Source organism: Coregonus clupeaformis, chromosome 19, assembly GCF_020615455.1.
Source record: "Coregonus clupeaformis isolate EN_2021a chromosome 19, ASM2061545v1, whole genome shotgun sequence".
In the NCBI taxonomy this organism is placed as follows: Eukaryota; Metazoa; Chordata; class Actinopteri; order Salmoniformes; family Salmonidae; genus Coregonus; species Coregonus clupeaformis.
In genome coordinates, this window is record NC_059210.1 from 31,228,748 (window position 1) to 31,250,253 (window position 21,506).

Sequence of the window (21,506 nt, forward strand, 5' to 3'; positions counted from 1 at the left end):
CTGACAACAGACAGGGTCAGTTCACCACTAGGTCATGGTGGTTCTTACTGTCACACAGGTCCTGCCTTCACAATGAACATGTGTGTGTGTGTGTGTGTGTGTGTGTGTGTGTGTGTGTGTGTGTGAGTGAGAGAGAGACAGACCGAGAGAAAGAAATAGACAGAAAGAGAAAAAGAGAGACCGGAATCCCCAACCACACTAGGCTGTTACCAGAAAGTCTGGCCAAAGAAAAATCCCAGATTTCAACCAACCACCAACTGAAACTCAGAGTCATCCTGCACTTCCGTCTCTCCCTCAGTAACATCAGCAAACAGCCCCTTCAGTTTGTGTTCTCACCCATACAACGGCAATAAACATACAACCTCTGCATTCCACAGCCTCACACATCAGCCTGTTTTGAAAGAAAAAGGCTACTTTTGCATTTAGTGAAATACAGGAAAGGTTGACATTTACACTTCCTTATTGAAATGTTTGAGCAAAATCCCTCACCATAGAAGATCCCTTACTCACTCAAACACACACACACACACACCAATAAGCTTATCTACTTTCACACACTCCTAAAAAGAAAAAAATCCCAGAACGCAAAATTATGTTATTAACTGGTTCCCATGCTTTCAAAATAACGGTTCTGTTCCGGAACAGTATAGATCACTTTCGTTCCCGGTTCTCATTCTGTTCCTCGGAAAATGACGTTATTTTCCAGTTCTGTTCCCTGACCTGGTTCCAAACCTGTTTTCAAAGAAGAACAAAGTCTAATAGCCCATGCAAACTGCTACAATTATCCCTTAAGTGAGGTCATACAGTACTTATCAAGATTAATCATCAATATGATTTGGCCTTGTGATAGGCAGCGATAGACAAAGTTCCAGCTCCACTTACCCTTTGACCTGCAGGGTAACAGGCATGAGCCAACGAGAGGAACGTGAACCCTGCAGTTACAACCAACCCCACAGCTCAACAAGACAAATCCTGCCGCAGTTCCACGCAAAGTCCTCTCAGAGAAGACTGTCAGTCAGACAACTGAGAAAGATGGTGACTAACTCTTGTGGTTGGGAATGAGAACGTACTAGAATACAGCAGTGACGATATTAGGCTCAGGCACTGTCGGGAGTTTACGGGAAGACGAAGTTCTGTTGTGCAGTTTACGGAGATCTTTAGAGGTAAAAAGGACTTCAAAGACGTAGGCTTCCAGGGAATGTCCGATTAGCATGTGAGCAAGAGAGAATTCCTGAATCCAGCAGACTAGCACGGATCACAGGAACTACTGCACACACACATCTGCCAGGAATTCCTTGTGTGGGGAAAGAGTGCAGAGTCATTCAGAGTAGGAGTGTGCGTGTTTGAAGTGTGTATGTGCATGCGTGTCATCTCCAAAGGGAGAACAAAGTCTAAGGTTCCGTAGCCAATCTTGCTTAGTTCAGAATGTCCAGTGACTAGAGATCCACAGAGGATGGTCAATGAAGTGACCTTGCATTGAATCTTGAAATAATCACTCCTTTGACGCAACTCTCGACCAAGAAACTCAGACAATAACTCCAATTTGAGCATGCGAGACATCAACATCCATAACCAACTCCAGTCCAATGTTGAATGACAAACATCCAGAAACACAGATTGTGCACAAATCAGAGATTGCTTCAAATAAGAGAGATCCTCAACACTGGTCAAAATCTCAAAATCAGACCGCCATGAGGACATACTCATCTGCAAAACAGACACGCAGCCTTTTTCCCCCACGTCCCTCCTTCACTCCTTTCTTTCTTTCTTTCTCCCTCTTTCTTTCTCTCTCTGTCTCTCTCTACCTCAGCCCTCTGTCCAGGGAATGACTGGGAAGAGAGCATGTGTGTGTGGGGTTTGGCAGCAGAGCTGGAGGGAAAGGGGGAGGAGAGGAGAGGGGGAGGGGATGAGAGGGAGATCCGTTGTTTCCTGAAATCTGATCGCAGCCAGAGAGAGAGCGAGGGAGGGAGAAAGCGTGGTGTGACTAGGAGGAAAGCGAGAGGGGGGGGTAAGACAGGGGTAAGACAGGGGAAAGAAGGAAATTGTGTGGCACGTGTGTGTGGCTGTCTGCTTGTGTTCTTGCAAGAGTAAAGAAACGTGTGCACACGTGTGTGTTTGTACACACGCACACTGAGCCCCAGTCCAGCCAGTCGATAGATCCAGGGAGTGAGTTTGTGACAAATACATGGTGCAGAGCAACAGAGCAGCCTCCCTTCTGTGCTGCTACCCCACTCCCCAGGAGATATGACATCACCCTGGCCTGGTCTGGCCTCAGCCCTGCTCTCTGGCTGACACAGCTCCACAGGCAGCATGAGCCACCTCCAGCCAAACCCTCACTCCCTCTCAACCACAAGACCCACGCCACCACGCCTTAAAGATGGAATCCTTAATGCTGAAACTGCCATGTCCGTTACGGATATTACAACAAAACAGTTACTGCAAACAACGAACACATCATTGCACGCGCGATAGAACAGCAGAATATGTACTGCAATTGTTTTAATACAATGCTCGACACACCTCACCTCTGTTTCGTCCACAAAACAAAACAATAAAAATCTGCTGGGGTGGACAGTGGCGCTGTTTCCCCTTATGGAAAGCCCACTGTGGGATATTGTATGGATTGTATGGACCCCTTTTGATTTGAATGAAACTTTCGATACATATTTGCCCATGGTAGAAGTGGTCAGAAAGTAACTTTTTGGACCTGAATGCCAAAACATTTAGGAGATAGAGGTGCTCCAAGTTGACCCATTTTCCATGCCCCCACCCTATTATGAGACATACACTACATGGTCAAAAGTATGTGGACACCTGCTCGTCGAACATCTAATTAAAAAAATCATGGGCATTAATATGGAGGTTGTCCTCCCTTTTGCTGCTATAACAGCCTCCACTCTTCTGGGAAGGCTTTCCACTAGATGTTGGAACATTGCTGCGGGCACTTGCTTCCATTCAGCCACAAGAGCATTAGTGAGGTCGGGCACTGATGTTGGGCAATTAGGCATGGCTCACAGTCGGCGTTCCCATTCATCCCAAATGTGTTCGATGGGGTTGAGGTCAGGGCTCTGTGCAGGCCAGTCAAGTTCTTCCACACCGATCTCGACAAACCATTTCTGTCTGGACCTCGCTTTGTGCATGGGGGCATTGTCATGCTGAAACATGAAAGGGCCTTCCCCAAACTGTTGCCACAAAATTGGAAGCACAGAATCGTCTAGAAAGGACATTGTATGCTGTAGCATTAAGATTTCCCTTCACTGGAACTAAGGGGCCTAGTCCGAACCATGAATAACAGCCCCAGACCATTATTCCTCCTCTACTAAACTTTACAGTTGGCACTATGCATTCGGGCAGGTAGCATTGTCCTGACAAACAGTTCTTGTTCCAGAGGCAGTTTGGAACTCGGTAGTGAGTGTTGTAACCGAGGACAGGCTATTTTTACTCGCTTCAGCACTCGGTGGTCCCATTCTGTAAGCTTGTGTGGCCTACCACTTCGCGGCTGAGCCGTTAATGCTCCTAGATGTTTCCACTTCACAATAACAGCACTTACAGTTGACCGGGGCAGCTCTAGCAGGGCAGAAATTTGACGCACTGACTTGTTGGAAAGGTGCTCCTATGACGGTGCCACGTTGAATGTCACTGAGCTCTTCAGTAAGGCCATTCTACGGACAATGTATTTCTATGGAGATTGCATGGTTGTGTGCTCGATTCTGTACACCTGTCAGCAACGGGTGTGGCTGAAATAGCCGAATCCACTCATTTGAAGGGGTGTCCACATACTTTTGTATATATAGTGTATGAATACATTAACATGTGACATGGAATGTCTACGGAATTGTGCAGCCTGCCAAAATAATTAAGGTATTTTCTTATTTGAAAAATAATAATAAAAAACTCACCTATCAGCAGTAGAAAGTGAAAGGTTTGGGTGAGCTTGGGATGAGTTGGCCTTCTCCTCAAGATCCAGACTATCCATTTTTTTTTTTTACAAATGTTTTAAGTCCCATTTAAGTCTACAGAAATTACTACAGACCCAAATGGTATTTTATAATGGTAAAAGGAAACCTGGCACAGGAAAAAGTCACTTTACTGAATTGTTATTGCCCAAATGAAGATGACCCAAAGCTCATTAATGACCTTACACTTAAACTATCTCAATGTAATGGGAATATTATACTGGGGGTGATTTTAACTGCGTGCGGGATGCAATTTTAGACAAGTCATCAACTATATCCTCTTCCTAACATGTTGAAGGTATTAAACCACAACATTAAAAGAGATGGGTCTACGGAACTGTGGAGATAAACATCCAACTGAAAGAGAACACTCCTATTACTCTCACATCCACAACTCATTCAAGATTTTACTTTTCTATTGTAAACTTTCTGAATGCATATATATTCCTAGAACAATTACGGACCATAGCACTTTACGTTTAAGCTCAAACATCTTATGCCAATAGCAAAAAAATGGCGATTCAACACAATGTTACTTGGAGATGAGGTAAACTCCTTATCTCAACACACAGATAGACATGTTTTTAGAAATACATTTAGACAATTAAGTACGCCCAACTATTGTCTGAGAAGCTCTTAAAGTATATATGAGAGGTTGTATCATGTGTTACTCTTCACATAAGAAAAAGACCCATTAAGAATTTTAAATACTATACTGAAGAAAAATATAAAACGCAACATGTAAGGTGTTGGTCCCATGTTTCATGAGATGAAATAAAATATCTTAGAAATGTTCCATACTCACGAAAAACGTATTTCTCATATTTTTGCACAAATATGTTTATATCCCTGTTAGTGATAATTTCTCCTTTGCCAAGATAATCCATCACCTGAGAGGTGTGGCATATCAAGAAGCTGATTAAAACAGCATTATCATTACACAGGTGCACCTTGCGCTGGGGACAATAAAAGGCCAGTCTAAAATGCCACAGATGTCTCAAGTTTTGAGGGAACGTGCAATTGTCATGCTGACTGCAAGAATGTCCACCAGAGCTGTTGCCAGAGCATTGACTGTTAATTTCTCTACCATATGCTGCCTCCAAAGTTGTTTTAGAGAATTTGGCAGTACGTCCAACCGGCCACACAACCGCAGACCCCGTGTATGGAGCTGTGTGTGCGAGCGGTTTGCTGATGTCAATGTTGTGAACAGACTGCCCCATGGTGGCAGTGGGGTTATGGTATGGGCAGGCATAAGCTACGCATAACTAACACAATTGTATTTTATCAATGGCAATTTGAATTAACAGAGATACAGTAACGAGATCCTAAGGCCCATTGTCCTGCCATTAATCCACCGCCATCACCTCATGTTTCAGCATGATAATGATTGGCCCCATGTCACAAGGATCTGTACACAATTCCTGGAAGCTGAAAATGTCCCAGTTATTCCTTGGCCTGCAAACACAGACATGCCACCCATTGAGCATGTTTGGGATGCTCCGAGTCGACTACAAAGAGTGTGCAAAGCTGTCATCAAGGCAAAGGGTGGCTCTTTGAAGAATCTCAAATATAAAATATATTTTGATTTGTTTAACACTTCTTTGGTTACTACATGATTCCATATGTGTTATTTCATAGTTTTGATTTCTTCACTATTATTCTACAATGTAGAAAATAGTAAAAATTAAGAAAAATCCTTGATTGAGTAGGTGTCCAAACTTTTCACTGGTAGTGTACATTTTCCGATGCATTGTGAGATATATATACACAGTATCTCACAAAAGTGAGTACACCCCTCACATGTTTGTAAATATATTAAAATAAAGGGAACACTAAAATAACACATCCTAGATCTGAATGAATGAAATAATCTTATTAAATACTTTTTTCTTTACATAGTTGAATGTGCTGACAACAAAATCACACACAAAATTATCAATGGAAATCAAATTTATCAACCCATGGACGTCTGGATTTGGAGTCACACTCAAAATTAAAGTGGAAAACCACACTACAGGCTGATCCAACTTTGATGTAATGTCCTTAAAACAAGTCAAAATGAGGCTCAGTAGTGTGTGTGGCCTCTACGTGCCTGTATGACCTCCCTACAACGCCTGGGCATGCTCCTGATGAGGTGGCGGATGGTCTCCTGAGGGATCTCCTCCCAGACCTGGACTAAAGCATCCGCCAACTCCTGGACAGTCTGTGGTGCAACGTGGCGTTAGTGGATGGAGCGAGACATGATGTCCCAGATGTGCTCAATTGGATTCAGGTCTGGGGAACGGGCGGGCCAGTCCATAGCATCAATGCCTTCCTCTTGCAGGAACTGCTGACACACTCCAGCCACATGAGGTCTAGCATTGTCTTGCATTAGGAGGAACCCAGGGCCAACCGCACCAGCATATGGTCTCACAAGGGGTCTGAGGATCTCATCTCAGTACCTAATGGCAGTCAGGCTACCTCTGGCGAGCACATGGAGGGCTGTGCGGCCCCCCAAAGAAATGCCACCCAACACCATGACTGACCCACCGACAAACCGGTCATGCTGGAGGATGTTGCAGGCAGCAGAACGTTCTCCACGGTGTCTCCAGACTCTGTCACGTCTGTCACATGTGCTCAGTGTGAACCTGCTTTCATCTGTGAAGAGCACAGGGCGCCAGTGGCGAATTTGCCAATCTTGGTGTTCTCTGGAAAATGCCAAACGTCCTGCACGGCTGTAAGCACAACCCCCACCTGTGGATGTCGGGCCCTCATACCACCCTCATGGAGTCTGTTTCTGACCGTTTGAGCAGACACATGCACATTTGTGGCCAGCTGGAGGTCATTTTGCAGGGCTCTGGCAGTGCTCCTCCTGCTCCTCCTTGCACAAAGGCGGAGGTAGCGGTCCTGCTGCTGGGTTGTTGCCCTCCTACGGCCTCCTCCACGTCTCCTGATGTACTGGCCTGTCTCCTGGTAGCGCCTCCATGCTCTGGACACTACGCTGACAGACACAGCAAACCTTCTTGCCACAGCTCGCATTGATGTGCCATCCTGGATGAGCTGCACTACCTGAGCCACTTGTGTAGCATGAGACGGAGTCTACAACCCACCACTAGAGTGAAAGCACCGCCAGCATTCAAAAGTGACCAAAACATCAGCCAGGAAGCATAGGAACTGAGAAGTGGTCTGTGGTCACCACCTGCAGAACCACTCCTTTATTGGGGGTGTCTTGCTAATTGCCTATAATTTCCACCTGTTGTCTATTCCATTTGCACAACAGCATGTGAAATTTATTGTCAATCAGTGTTGCTTCCTAAGTGGACAGTTTGATTTCACAGAAGTGTGATTGACTTGGAGTTACATTGTGTTGTTTAAGTGTTCCCTATATTTTTTTGAGCAGTGTATTTTAATGTGACAACACTGAAGAAATGACACTTTGCTACAATGTAAAGTAGTGAGTGTACAGCTTGTATAACAGTGTAAATTTGCTGTTACCTCAAAATAACTCAACACATAGCCATTAATGTCTAAACCGCTGGCGACAAAAGTGAGTACACCCCTAAGTGAAAATTTCCAAATTGGGCCCAATTAGCCATTTTCCCTCCCCGGTGTCATGTGACTCGTTAGTGTTACAAGGTCTCAGGTGTGAATGGGAGCAGGTGTGTTACATTTGGTGTCATCGCTCTCACACTCCCTCATACTGGTCACTGGAAGTTCAACATGGCACCTCATGGCAAAGAACTCTCAGAGGATCTGAAAAAAAGAATTGTTGCTCTACATAAAGATGGCCTGGGCTATAAGAAGATTGCCAAGACCCTGAAACTTAGCTGCAGCACGGTGGCCAAGACCATACAGCGGTTTAACAGGACAGGTTCCACTCAGAACAGGCCTTGCCATGGTCGACCAAAGAAGTTGAGTGCACGTGCTCAGCGTCATATCCAGAGGTTGTCTTTGGGAAATAGACGTATGAGTGCTGCCAGCATTGCTGCAGAGGTTGAAGGGGTGGGGGGTCAGCCTGTCAGTGCTCAGACCATATGCCGCACACTGCATCAAATTGGTCTGCATGGCTGTCGTCCCAGAAGGAAGCCTCTTCTAAAGATGATGCACAAAAAAGCCTGCAAACAGTTTGCTGAAGACAAGCAGACTAAGGACATGGATTACTGGAACCATGTCCTGTGGTCTGATGAGACCAAGATAAACTTATTTGGTTCAGATGGTGTCAAGCGTGTGTGGCGGCAACCAGGTGAGGAGTACAAAGACAAGTGTGTCTTGCCTACAGTCAAGCATGGTGGTGGGAGTGTCATGGTCTGGGGCTGCATGAGTGCTGCCGGCACTGGGGAGCTACAGTTCATTGAGGGAACCATGAATGCCAACATGTACTGTGACATACTGAATCAGAGCATGATCCCCTCCCTTCGGAGACTGGGCCGCAGGGCAGTATTCCAACATGATAACGACCCCAAACACACCTCCAAGACGACCACTGCCTTGCTAAAGAAGCTGAGGGTAAAGGTGATGGACTGGCCAAGCATGACTCCAGACCTAAACCCTATTGAGCATCTGTGGGGCATCCTCAAACGGAAGGTGGAGGAGTGCAAGGTCTCTAACATCCACCAGCTCCGTGATGTCGTCATGGAGGAGTGGAAGAGGACTCCAGTGGCAACCTGTGAAGCTCTGGTGAACTCCATGCCAAAGAGGGTTAAGGCAGTGCTAGAAAATGGTGGCCACACAAAATATTGACACTTTGGGCCCAATTTGGACATTTTCACTTAGGGGTGTACTCACTTTTGTTGCCAGCGGTTTAGATATTAATGGCTGTGTGTGGTGTTATTTTGAGGGGACAGCAAATTTACAATGTTATACAGTGGGGGAAAAAAGTATTTAGTCAGCCACCAATTGTGCAAGTTCTCCCACTTAAAAAGATGAGAGAGGCCTGTAATTTTCATCATAGGTACACGTCAACTATGACAGACAAATTGAGATTTTTTTTTCCAGAAAATCACATTGTAGGATTTTTAATGTGTTTATTTTATTTGCAAATTATGGTGGAAAATAAGTATTTGGTCACCTACAAACAAGCAAGATTTCTGGCTCTCACAGACCTGTAACTTCTTCTTTAAGAGGCTCCTCTGTCCTCCACTTACCTGTACTTACCTGTATTAATGGCACCTGTTTGAACTTGTTATCAGTATAAAAGACACCTGTCCCCAACCTCAAACAGTCACACTCCAAACTCCACTATGGCCAAGACCAAAGAGCTGTCAAAGGACACCAGAAACAAAATTGTAGACCTGCACCAGGCTGGGAAGACTGCATCTGCAATAGGTAAGCAGCTTGGTTCGAAGAAATCAACTGTGGGAGCAATTATTAGGAAATGGAAGACATACAAGACCACTGATAATCTCCCTCGATCTGGGGCTCCACGCAAGATCTCACCCCGTGGAGTCAAAATGAACACAAGAACGGTGAGAAAAATCCCAGAACCACACGAGGGGACCTAGTGAATGACCTGCAGAGAGCTGGGACCAAAGTAACAAAGCCTACCATCAGTAACACACTACGCCACCAGGGACTCAAATCCTGCAGTGCCAGACGTGTCCCCCTGCTTAAGCCAGTACATGTCCAGGCCCGTCTGAAGTTTGCATTTGGATGATCCAGAAGAGGATTGGGAGAATGTCATATGGTCAGATGAAACCAAAATAGAACTTTTTGGTAAAAACTCAACTCGTCGTGTTTGGAGGACAAAGAATGCTGAGTTGCATCCAAAGAACACCATACCTACTGTGAAGCATGGGGGTGGAAACATCATGCTTTGGGGCTGTTTTTTCTGCAAAGGGACCAGGACGACTGATCCGTGTAAAGGAAAGAATGAATGGGGCCATGTATCGTGAGATTTTGAGTGAAAACCTCCTTCCATCAGCAAGGGCATTAAAGATGAAACGTGGCTGGGTCTTTCAGCATGACAATGATCCCAAACACACCGCCCGGGAAACGAAGGAGTGGCTTCGTAAGAAGCATTTCAAGGTCCTGGAGTGGCCTAGCCAGTCTCCAGATCTCAACCCCATAGAAAATCTTTGGAGGGAGTTGAAAGTCCGTGTTGCCCAGCGACAGCCCCAAAACATCACTGCTCTAGAGGAGATCTGCATGGAGGAATGGGCCAAAATACCAGCAACAGTGTGTGAAAACCTTGTGAAGACTTACAGAAAACGTTTGACCTGTGTCATTGCCAACAAAGGGTATATAACAAAGTATTGAGAAACTTTTGTTATTGACCAAATACTTATTTTCCACCATAATTTGCAAATAAATTCATTAAAAATCCTACAATGTGATTTTCAGGATTTTTTTTTCTCATTTTGTCTGTCATAGTTGACGTGTACCTATGATGAAAATTACAGGCCTCTCATCTTTTTAAGTGGGAGAACTTGCACAATTGGTGGCTGACTAAATACTTTTTTTCCCCACTGTACAAGCTGTACACTCACTACTGTACATTGTAGCAAAGTGTCATTTCTTCATTGTTGTCACATGAAAAGATATACTCAAATATTTACAAAAATGTGAAGGGTGTACTCACTTTTGTAGATAGAAATAGATATATATATATAAATATATAGATATATATATATATATATATATATATATATATATAAATATATATATATATATATATATATATATATATATATATATATATATATATATATATATACACACATTTTACATTTGTAATATATGTTGGAATGTATTTAAAACATATTAAATAAAAAAATACATTTGGTCAAAAAAAATATTCCACATGTATCCAATTTTTTTTCTCTAAAACTATATTTTAAATGTACAATCTTTTTGGTATGGGGTGTGTGTGGGAATGTCTATACTTTGTGTAGCAGTTACCAATGATGCTAATGATAACCGTGTTCTGGTAGAGATGGAAAGGCTTTCCCAAAAACATGAGAGCTACAGAAAAATCAATAACAAAACAACGGTCTCTGGCTAGTGCACACTTGTATTAAAAGGGTAACTACACCCAAAACAATTATTTGTTCGATTTTTCCCAGACCACAAAAGTTGTCTCCTGATGTGGTTTATGCATTGTTGTGGACATAGAAAATCCAATTTAGTTGTTTTTATTTTTTTAAAGTGTGATTTTGAGAGTGAAAACCTTTTAAAAAATGTAACAGGGAAAACGGAATTTGGGAAAAAACTAAACGGAATCAGGCCAAATATAAAACAGATTTTATAGGGCCCTACTACACACACACGTGTTTACTTTCTACAGCCAACATCTGGATGACACGTCTACTGTACAGTATACCCATTTTACTGTGATATATCAATCTAGTATACGTACCTACTGTAAATTCTAAATACTCAATGAGCTTCCAGAACGGCCTGCAGTTGCAGCACATCCAAAAAATTATTGACAGCGAATGTGAGCATGTTCTACTAGACAAGACAGGTAAACAGCCTGAGGATAAAGCATCTTGCATAGTCCAACACGTGTACGCACAGCAGTGTTCTAGAATAGATAGCATATGAACATGTCATAAGACGTGGCAAAAAACATTTGAATTACAGGAAATTTGCTGTAAAACTGCAACATTTTCTCTCTGCCTCATGGCAAAATGCATGGAATAGCAGGAGATCTGCTATAAAACTGCACATTTTTCATTATGCCCCAAGGCAATATGTGTAAAATTGCAGGAAATTTGCATTCAAACAGCAACATTTTCTCTCAGCCTCATGGCAAAATGTGTAGAATAGCATAAGATTAGCTATAAAACTGCTATAAAACAGTGGGGTCCCTCGACAAACTGCGGTACACGGATTTGCGTTGGTTGGGAATTTGGGGGAGGTGCGCGTTCGGGCTGTGCGTCCCCCACTGATGGTGGTCTCAGAGCAGTGTAGCTATTTCACAATGGGACGCTGGACTATCGCGTCTCTGCATCTGTGGACTGAATTATGCTTTATTCTTCCTGCCACCTCCCTCTTCCCCTCCCCTATGACGTCCCCCTGTGCCCAGACAAGCCAACTCTGCCTGGGTGGAATTGACGGATCGATTAAGTGCAGAGGAGTGAGCCATTATTGATCGGCTCTTACGAGAAGAAAAAAAAAAGTCATCCTCAGGGAGGGGGGATATTTTATCCAGTCAGAGCTCTCCCTGAGGCCCAGTCTGACTGATGGAGCCGTTCGGATGTAGCATGAAAACACGTCCCATCACAGGTCTCAGATCAGCCGTCTCCCTAAGGCCTAGCCTGACTGATGGGGCTGTAGCCTGAGAACACCTCACAAGGCTCACATCACAGGCCTCATATCAGCGAAGTGTACGTACAGAAACACCACTTCAGCCCCGTGAGCAAAATATGCAGAACACGAATGGTCCTCTGTAGCTCAGCTGGTAGAGCACGCCGCTTGTAACGCCAGGATTGTGGGTTCGATCCCCGGGACCACCCATACACAAAAACGTATGCACGCATGACTAAGTCGCTTTGGATAAAAGTGTCTGCTAAGTGGCATATTATTATTATTATGAATGGGAATAAACTCACAACCCTGATCTGTGAGTAATCTCTCTGGTTCACCAAAACAGTTTGAAACTGGATCTTGAGCGAGCCGCTCGTAACACTCATAATAATCTACCAAATCTGCAGAGAAAAATGTAACGCAGTTTCTGCATTTCAACTCAGGCCATCAGAGGTAGGTGAGAAAGGGAATTTTTCGCTAAAGCCATCCGTGCAGAACATTTGATCAACCTGCGGCCAGGAGTGTGAAAGGAAAAGGAGGAAACCATAAGCTCAATGGTTCATTGTGGACCAAAGGCAAGGTTGCAAGATGTCTACCCTTCTTCAATTCTGTTTATTATGAATAAGATCAACTTTATTGGGAAAGAAAACATCATTACATTCAAAGAGGTGGATTTTTTGTGTTTTCTAATACAGGATGATGGCCGTTCACACCCCTACGCTGTCAGATGAAAGCCCAGCTGGGAAGGAGGCAAGGACACGTCAGCTCTCCCACCCACTGAGCCAAGCCAACAGAAACACTAGCGTGTTTTGAGAGGTAGCTTTACCATAACTTGTCCACCCAAACCTGAGAGGAACTTGCAACTACTTTGGGTCAGTGAGGTGTGGTGAACTTCAGGTTCCCGAGAAGCTAAAATGCTGAAGAAAAGGGATCCAGTGAAGCTACTGTATAACGCTAAGAAGAAATCCTTTCATATCAAATACAACAATACAGCATACATTCATTGACTATGGCCAACCACCATCAAAAGACGAGTATGCTGTTAAGGCACAGTTATGATAAAACAAAACAGGTAAACAGTCATTTCAACAATGGCAAGACACATCACAGGCATTGAGACAATTATATTTCTCCATCAGTTTCCTGTTTGTAAAACCTGTGCTCAGTGTCGTATCATTCCCTGATTTTGGTCCATACTCATAGCATATAATCAATATCAATCCACTTACATGTCAGTTTTCATTTCCATTTGTTTCGTTTTGAGTAATACCTTTGGACTGACTCATGCACAAATTGTATACTAGAATTAATGACCAGGCCAAGCCATTTGGAGATCAAAGGGAAGCAAATCTGGCCATAATAACAGACCTCACAGTGTTGGACAGGGCAGAACCAAACATGTCACGACCAGCAGGAGTGTGGGGGGAGACCTGGCCTCCACAATCCCCCAACCTCAACCAAATTGAGATGGGATGAGTCGGACCGCAGAGTGAAGGAAAAGCAGCCAACAAGTGCTCAGAATATGTGGGAACTCCTTCAAGACTGTTGGAAAAGCATTCCAGGTGAAGCTGGTTGAGAGAATGCCAAGAGTGTGCAAAGCTGTCAAAGGCAAAGGGTGGCTATTTGAAGAATCTCAAATAGAAAATATATTTTGATTTGTTTAACACTTTTTTGGTTACTACAAGATTCCATATGTGTTATTTTTGTCTTCACTAGTATTCTACAACGTAGTACATAGTAAAAAATAAAGAAAAACCCTTGAATGAGTAGGTGTTCTAAAACATTTGACCGGGAGTGTATGTCATGACAGAAATTACATTTAGATGATGGTAATGCATCTTAACAGAACATGCAACTCATGTAATGAAGCAGCCAACAAAACGTCATTTTCAGAATGAAATTCGCCTGAAAACACTATTCTAAACGGTGCACCTGGGAAAACACCATTCTAAACAGCGCACCTGATAGCAGTTCCATACGTGACAGAGATGAACATCTCTGTTAGAAGCTAAAGATGCGACAACTAGGATGGGTTGCTATTATAACTAGGATTGTGCCTTTGGCTTCTGGACAACGAAAGAAAGTTGATATGAAAATCAATAGAACAGGAGAGAAATGGCATAGAGGTGGGACCAATGGGGAAGTAAACAAAAATAAATTTGACAAAATTGTATAATTACTCTATACAGAAATAAATAATACTTCAAAATACTTCGGCAGAAAGCATGACTTACCCACAGAGGAATCGAGGATCATTAACTTCTTAAAAATAGGTATGGATTGTTTCAAATCACAAGCTCATAGGCATATGCCTATTTGCGAAACCCGCAATTTGGGCAGCGCGTGGCAATAGGCCTAGCTGATTATTGAGTTGCGGCTGTCAGTGAAAACTATAGAAAAATGTGTGTGAAGATAAATGTGTCTTGAGTTTAATGTGTGGAGAAGATATAGCCGAGTCTCTCTCCAGAATGGCTCCGTTGTCTCCCGCCAAATTCTTGGCATTCATTGTTTCATTGTGTAAATTCCCCATTACATATGTCACCAGTAGTAAATGTACTGTTAAATCCCAGTAATTTGGTTACATTAATTTATGTTAATGCATGTATTAATTACAATAATTTACTGTTCTCATTCTTGGAGTGGAAACGTTGTTTGCAGAGTTCACAACCTGCTACACTTGTGAGAAACAAGTTTTGGTTTATTTCAACCATCATTTATGAGATTTATCAATTTTTCCCATCGTCTTTGTTTCTCTGTCCTGATCATTTTGAGGGAGTGTGTGTGCCTGAGCACGCAAATTAGTACCTGGCCTGCTGAGCGGAAATGCAAGAAAGTGTTGTTTTTTTTTTTTACATCTCATTGCGAATGATAATATTAAAAACTATAGTTCCTCACAGTAAGCTTTGAAAAATCTTTCCAACAATCTCCCCCTCGATAATCACCAATCATCGGCGCGAAAAAGCAATGGAAGTTATAGGCCTACTGTTATAGGCACCAAACTAAGCTTTTAAGTTGTTATAAAATAATTGCCTCCACGTTTCCATGGTGGGATTTTGGCTATAGGCTTATAGGCTACTTTGAAGCAAGGTAAGACATGCCTCATAATATGAAGTAAAATATTCAGGTTTCAAACAATTAAGTATGTTTTCAAAATGCATACTGCCTTCATCTCACATTGAAAAGCGATGGGTGATACTGTCACGCTCGTGGATAGACGGCTCGGACCAAGGTGCAGCGTGGTAGGCGAACATTTTAATTAAAAAATGAACAAAGATCAAACAACAAAATACACATGAACATAAAGTACTGTCGGCTACAAAGCCACTACACAAAACCAAGATCCCACAAACTAAGGTGGGAAAACAGGCTGCCTAAGTATGATCCCCAATCAGAGACAACGATAGACAGCTGCCTATGATTGGGAACCATACCCGGCCAACAAAGAAATAGACAAACTAGAATGCCCACCCAAATCACACCCTGACCTAACCAAAATAGAGAATAAAAGGGATCTCTAAGGTCAGGGCGTGACAGATACGCTGATTTCTTGTTGCTTGCATTTAAAATGGTGAATGGGAGGCGCGCTTCAATTACCAGTTGAGAAATATATTTTTAAAATCGTGCACAAAAACTGTTCTGTTGTCCAATGAATGGGCTTATAAAAGCACGTTTTACTCCAGCAGCAACCAGCTGAGGATCTGCAGCAGAAATCCCTCTCAAAAATAGGCATACATGATGACTAACGAAAATACACACAGGACAATTTAATTACACCAAATTATGTAAATTAACCTATAGACCGATAAGCATGACTGTCAAATGTACACTACATGGCCAAAAGTATGTGGACATCTGCTCGTCAAACATCTCATTCCAAGATCATGGACCCCTTTGCTGCTATAAACAGCCTCCACTCTTCTGGGAAGGCTTTCCACTAGATGTTGGAACATTGCTGCGGGGACTTCAGCCACAAGAGCATTAGTGAGGTCGGGCAGTGATGTTGGGCGATTAGGTCTGGCTTGCAGTCAGCGTTCCAATTCATCCCAAAGGTGTTTGATGGGGTTGAGGTCAGGGCTCTGTGCAGGCCAGTCAAGTTCTTCCACACAGATCTCGACAAACCATTTCTGTATGGACCTCGCATTGTGCACTGGGGCATTGTCATGCTGAAACAGGAAAGGGCCTTCCCCAAACTGTTGTCACAAAGTTGGAAGCACAGAATCGTCTAGAATGTCATTGTATGCTGTATCATTAAGATTTCCCTTCACTGAAACTTAGGGGCCTAGCCCGATCCATGAAAAACAGCCCCAGACCATTATTCCTCCTCCACCAAACTTTACAGTTGGCACTATGCATTGGGGTCGGTAGTGTTCTCCTGGCATCCGCCAAACCCATATTCGTCCGATGGACTGCCAGATGGTGAAGTGTGATTCATCACTCCAGAGAACGCGTTTCCAGTCACTGAGCTCTTCAGTACGAGCCATTCTACTGCCAATGTTTGGCTATGGAGATTGCATGGCTGTGTGCATAATTTCATACACCAGTCAGCAACAAGTGTGGCTGAAATAGCCGAATCCACTAATTTGAAGGCATGTCTACGTAGTGTATTTACATTGACTGTTATTTCTAATCAATGAATAAAAAGCAATATTTTGCTATGGAATTTTTGGCCAGCAACAGTTTCATTTATCTGCTTTTTAAAAAACAATCTCTGTGGGCTTTGTGTTATGGAAGGAAGGAAGACGTTACAGAAGGAAGGAGAGAGAGTCAGTATGCAGCAGGACATAGATGAAAGCTCACCCACTGCCTTGATAAGAAGCGATTGACAGAAGAGCAGGCCAAGGCCGTCTTTGGCGATTCAAATCACGACATGAGGCAGGGCAACAATGGGTTTTCAAGTGGGGCTTTCCAGACGAGAGGAAAAAAATTAACCGCTATTTTCTCTGTGGTCAGCAAAGATGGAGTGAAGAGGGTCCAAAGGGTATCGGACCACGCTCCTCATACACTGCAATGGACCCCCAAGGCCATTCCACTTAGCAAAACCTCTTACACAAGAGAAATGTCCATTATGGCCCTATGAGCCACTACACATACCAACTAACCCAACAATTTAACACATACAAATTACACTCTACTTACATAGGTATTTCCAGTGGTATTCGGTGGGAGCACTGCATCTAACAAACCCAGTTCCGTACCAAGTCCAAAGTCACAACTTTGTTGTCCAGCCTTCCCCTTAGGGAGGGGCCAGTGGTTTGTGTTTGTTAAAGGAGGGAGCCTCTAAAAAGCTGAGATCGGGCAGAAATAAGAGGAATGGGGCCCAACCAGACATCGGTGCTCCAACAGGCTCTGTTTATGGCCTTGTAAACATTGCAGCGCTGAGAGGGAAATATCCGTGCCTTGACCTCTCGACGCACCACAGAGCCCAGTGGGCAGGGTGACGCCACGGACTCCTTCGGCTCTGGGCTCGTTCATTATCCACAAAGGAGTCTGATTTTACAGGACGTTACAGGATGGAAAAGCTAGGTGTTTTAAAAGTTGTTGACAGGTCAGGTATGATTCACTTTTGGGAGAAGGGAAATAAAAAGGCATCCCATTCAGGTCTGGATCGTTTTTCTGTAGCCGACCTACAAGAGACCATGCTGCATTTGAGATTTGGGTCTGGGCTCATATCCAAAAAGCATCTCAGAAAAGGTCCTAGAGTAGGAATAAAATGTATATTCTCTGCACCTACAACCAATGTTCTACTCTTAGACGCTTTGTGGATATGGGCCCAGGTCTAGTCTGGCTTATTAACTCAGTCCCCTCTTTCTTTCGCTCCCCGTCTCTAATACACACATCCAAATGTACAGACACAAAGAACACAGAGTGTTTTAAGGAAATAGCTCCAAAGTCAGTGTGTACTAAGGCTCCACTACTCTCTTCTGGTCACTTTCCCCTATCCCCCAGAACAATGACTCTGGTAGGGGAAGAGGAAGATCGATTCAGAGCCCTTCTCTTCTGGTACAGCATGACAGTGTCAACTCCTCTCGCTCACTTTCACTTCCACTGAATGGTCAAGCATAGCACCACAGTGACACATTTGGCTCATTTGTCATTTCCTGCATTAGTGAGTAGGGTTGGGCGGTATCCAGATGTTCATATCATCATACCGTCCTTCTCTCACACAGGGATTTACGATATTATCAGAATGCCCCCCAAAAAAAATATCACAAGTAAAAGCGAATTTCCATGGAGGCTGCTAGCTAAATATGCTAACGAGCACAAAACGAAAATAAACAAATTACAAAGACAGACAATCCATAAAGTTATACATATATAGGTAGGAGCTACCGATTGTCATTTTTGGTGAGTTTACAAATGAACGTGAACGAGACATATTGTGCAAATGTTTTGAAGCAAAGTTTTGACAGTACTGGCTCTCCAGCAGCATGTCTACACGCTGTGTCTGTGTGGAGTCTGGAGTCTGCTCTGAGAAGAGGTGGGAGAAGCAGACAGGAGAACGGAGAGGACAAAAAAACCTTAAGGAAAATCAAGATAGCAGTGGCATCTGTACAAATAACTAATCCAAAGGGCTTTGACTTCTAAAACACGACAGAAAGCTAACACAATATGATGCCCCGTCACCTTATTAATTCAGCCACTTACTTAGATAGCAGGTTAAACTTAGGGGTCGCGTTACTGCAGTTGCACTTCTAAACTTGGATGAGAATTCACTAACCGGCATTCTATCAGCAGACAGTGCTATGACTTACATCAGTTAAGCATCAGTTGTCAGAGCACCTTACCGATCACTGCACCTGTACACAGCCCTTCTGAAATTAGCCCACTCAACTACCTCATCCCCATATTGTTATTTATTTTGCTCATTTGCACCCCAGTATCTCTATTTGCACATCATCTCTTGCACATCTATCATTCCAGTGTTAATACTAATTGTAATTATTTTGCACTATGGCCTATTTATTGCCTTACCTCCATAACTTGCTACATTTGCACACACTGTGTATATATATATATATATATATATATATATATATATATATATATATATATATATATATATATATATATATATATATATATATATATATTTCTTTTTTTCTGTGGTATTTTTGACTTTATGTTTTGTTTTAGCCCATATGTAACTCTGTGTTGTTGTTTTTAAAAATCGCACTGCTTTGCTTTATCTTGGCCAGGTCGCAGTTGTAAATGAGAACTGAGGCTTACCTGGTTAAATAAAGGTGAAATAAAATAAAATAAATAAATTTGTAGCTACAGTACTTTTCTCGGTGTAGCCAGCCTATGTTTCTCCCGTAAAATGCAAGATTAACTTTAAACAAAACATTAGGAAATGTAGCTGGCTACATTCTTTCTATGATCGGCCTAAACATTACAAATGTGATGGCCATGCATCATTTTTGCATAAAATACCTTGCTTTTTCATTGTAAGCTCTTTTACATGTCTGGCTGCCAGCCAAATAGCGTTACACTTCTGTTTTCATCTGATGAAAATGAAGCTATTTTCTGCCGAATGTGTTGCACTAATGTATTTTCTGTGATGGAAAACTATAGTTGCATGTCCCCGATCACTTTATTGAAGCAAAAAAAATCACTTTACTTTCAATATAAAACGCAACCCTGTCAATAGACAGCTGGACTCACCTGTTCCCGCTTCTTCCATTGTGCTATTTACAAATAAACACGTGACTGGCTCAACTGTTCTGGGGAACTACGTAAGCTTCATAATGTAAAATAATGTGACAGGTGAAATGAAGAACCCGATCTGCTTTAAATCCTAATGCATTGCACAAGTTGACTGTAGGTATTTACTTGAAAAATTGCTACAAATAGCTTAGTGGTTAAGAGCGTTGTGCCAGTAACCGAAAGGTCGCTGGTTCTAATCCCCGAGCCGACTAGGTGAAAAATCTGTCGATGTGCTCTTGAGCAAGGCACTTAACCCTAATTGCTCCTGTAAGTCGCTCTGGATAAGAGCGTCTGCTAAATGACTAAAATGTAAATGTAAAATGTATTGAAAACGTCAAAATAAATAGTTTCAACGGTATTGACGGTATTGAAAAACCATCCCGTGGCTATTTCCAAATACCCCGGTATACAGTATACCGCCCAAGCCTAGTAGTGAGGTATATGAATGGAACACCAGCAGCATCATCATATCCTCTCTTTACTTCACTATCTTCCTCTTGTTGCTCTCAAACTCAGACTTCTCACCTACGTGACTTCTATTTTATTATCAATTACATTTATTTAGTCCTTTTCACTAGTTGTCACATAGTGCTGTACAGTAACCCAGCCTAGACCACTAAGAGCTATTCTAAGGTCATGTACAGTACAAGGGAAGCATCAGATATCGGAGCGTCTGAAACCAGAGAGCTCTGTCTGAACATACAATATAACCTCCATCGCCAGGCAGCCTTGCAGAGCAGACACTGTTTTGTTGTCTGCTTTACTCCTGTGCCACAGCAAGGTCAACAGAGGTAGCGAGGAGACAGGGAGAGAAACCACACTGGAGAGTGCTGATACTGAATGCAGCAGCACTGCAATGCCAGGTAATGACGGAGCCCTGTGGGTTGCTGCGTTGCTCAACCCACCATTATGGTGTGGTAACATCCGCTCCAAAAGAGACTGACCGTCTATTGAGAAGAGGAACAGAGGGTTTAGGGCCCTATTTCAAACGTCAAAGAAGCGCTACATCAAATGGCTCGTTTCGAGAAGCGATAGCTTCTACCACACCTCTCAATCTGACAATTCCATGCAAGTGTAGCCTGACATTTTTGGGGGTATCTCAGATTGTTCTGGCAATTCTCACATAGAAACTTCATTGGGAGTGAAGGATGTTTGACATGCTTTTTAAATTTGTATAATTATTATACTTTTTTAATCATGATGAAAGTGGCCATTTTAGGCCCTTTTTAGACCTATACATGCCTCCTGTAAGACCCTATGATCTGTGAACCGTACATGATACAGACAACATCTTGGTGTCAATATACTCCTTATAGTGTGCTCTAAAATATGGAGTATGTGTAGATTCTGAAATGAATGTGTAACATTTTATTCATAACAAATATTAATATCTAAAAACTACCCTTTTTGATTTTGTAAATGTTAATACATATTGTTTGTAACACTATACAAGTACATAACATTTCCAGAGTGGGTTCTCTGCTAATTCTGAAGCTATGATCAATTTTATGAGCACCACCAACACAGTGAATGGGAAAATGGATTAAAAATGGAACTCCCTCTGCTAAATGTGAAATCCTAAAGGAGGGCTGTGTGAGTGATTGGTTAATGACCGTTAAA

At 42.7% G+C, this 21,506-nt stretch overlaps 1 protein-coding gene across 6 annotated transcripts in view; it reads right to left on the reverse strand.

The window, feature by feature from the left end:
* The window catches only part of myo9ab (myosin IXAb), a 214,860-nt gene that overhangs the window by 149,367 nt on the left and 43,987 nt on the right, over positions 1-21,506 (reverse strand). For 5 of the 6 annotated variants that reach the window (XM_045227170.1, XM_045227172.1, XM_045227168.1 and 2 more), the window contains exon 1: positions 883-1,746. The exons of the other annotated variant lie outside the window; for it this stretch is intronic. In XM_045227170.1, the coding sequence (XP_045083105.1) occupies positions 883-908 (26 nt within the window). In that variant the 5' untranslated portion in view covers positions 909-1,746. Of the gene's footprint in view, positions 1-882; positions 1,747-21,506 lie in introns of those variants that run through there. 6 annotated transcript variants of the gene reach the window in all.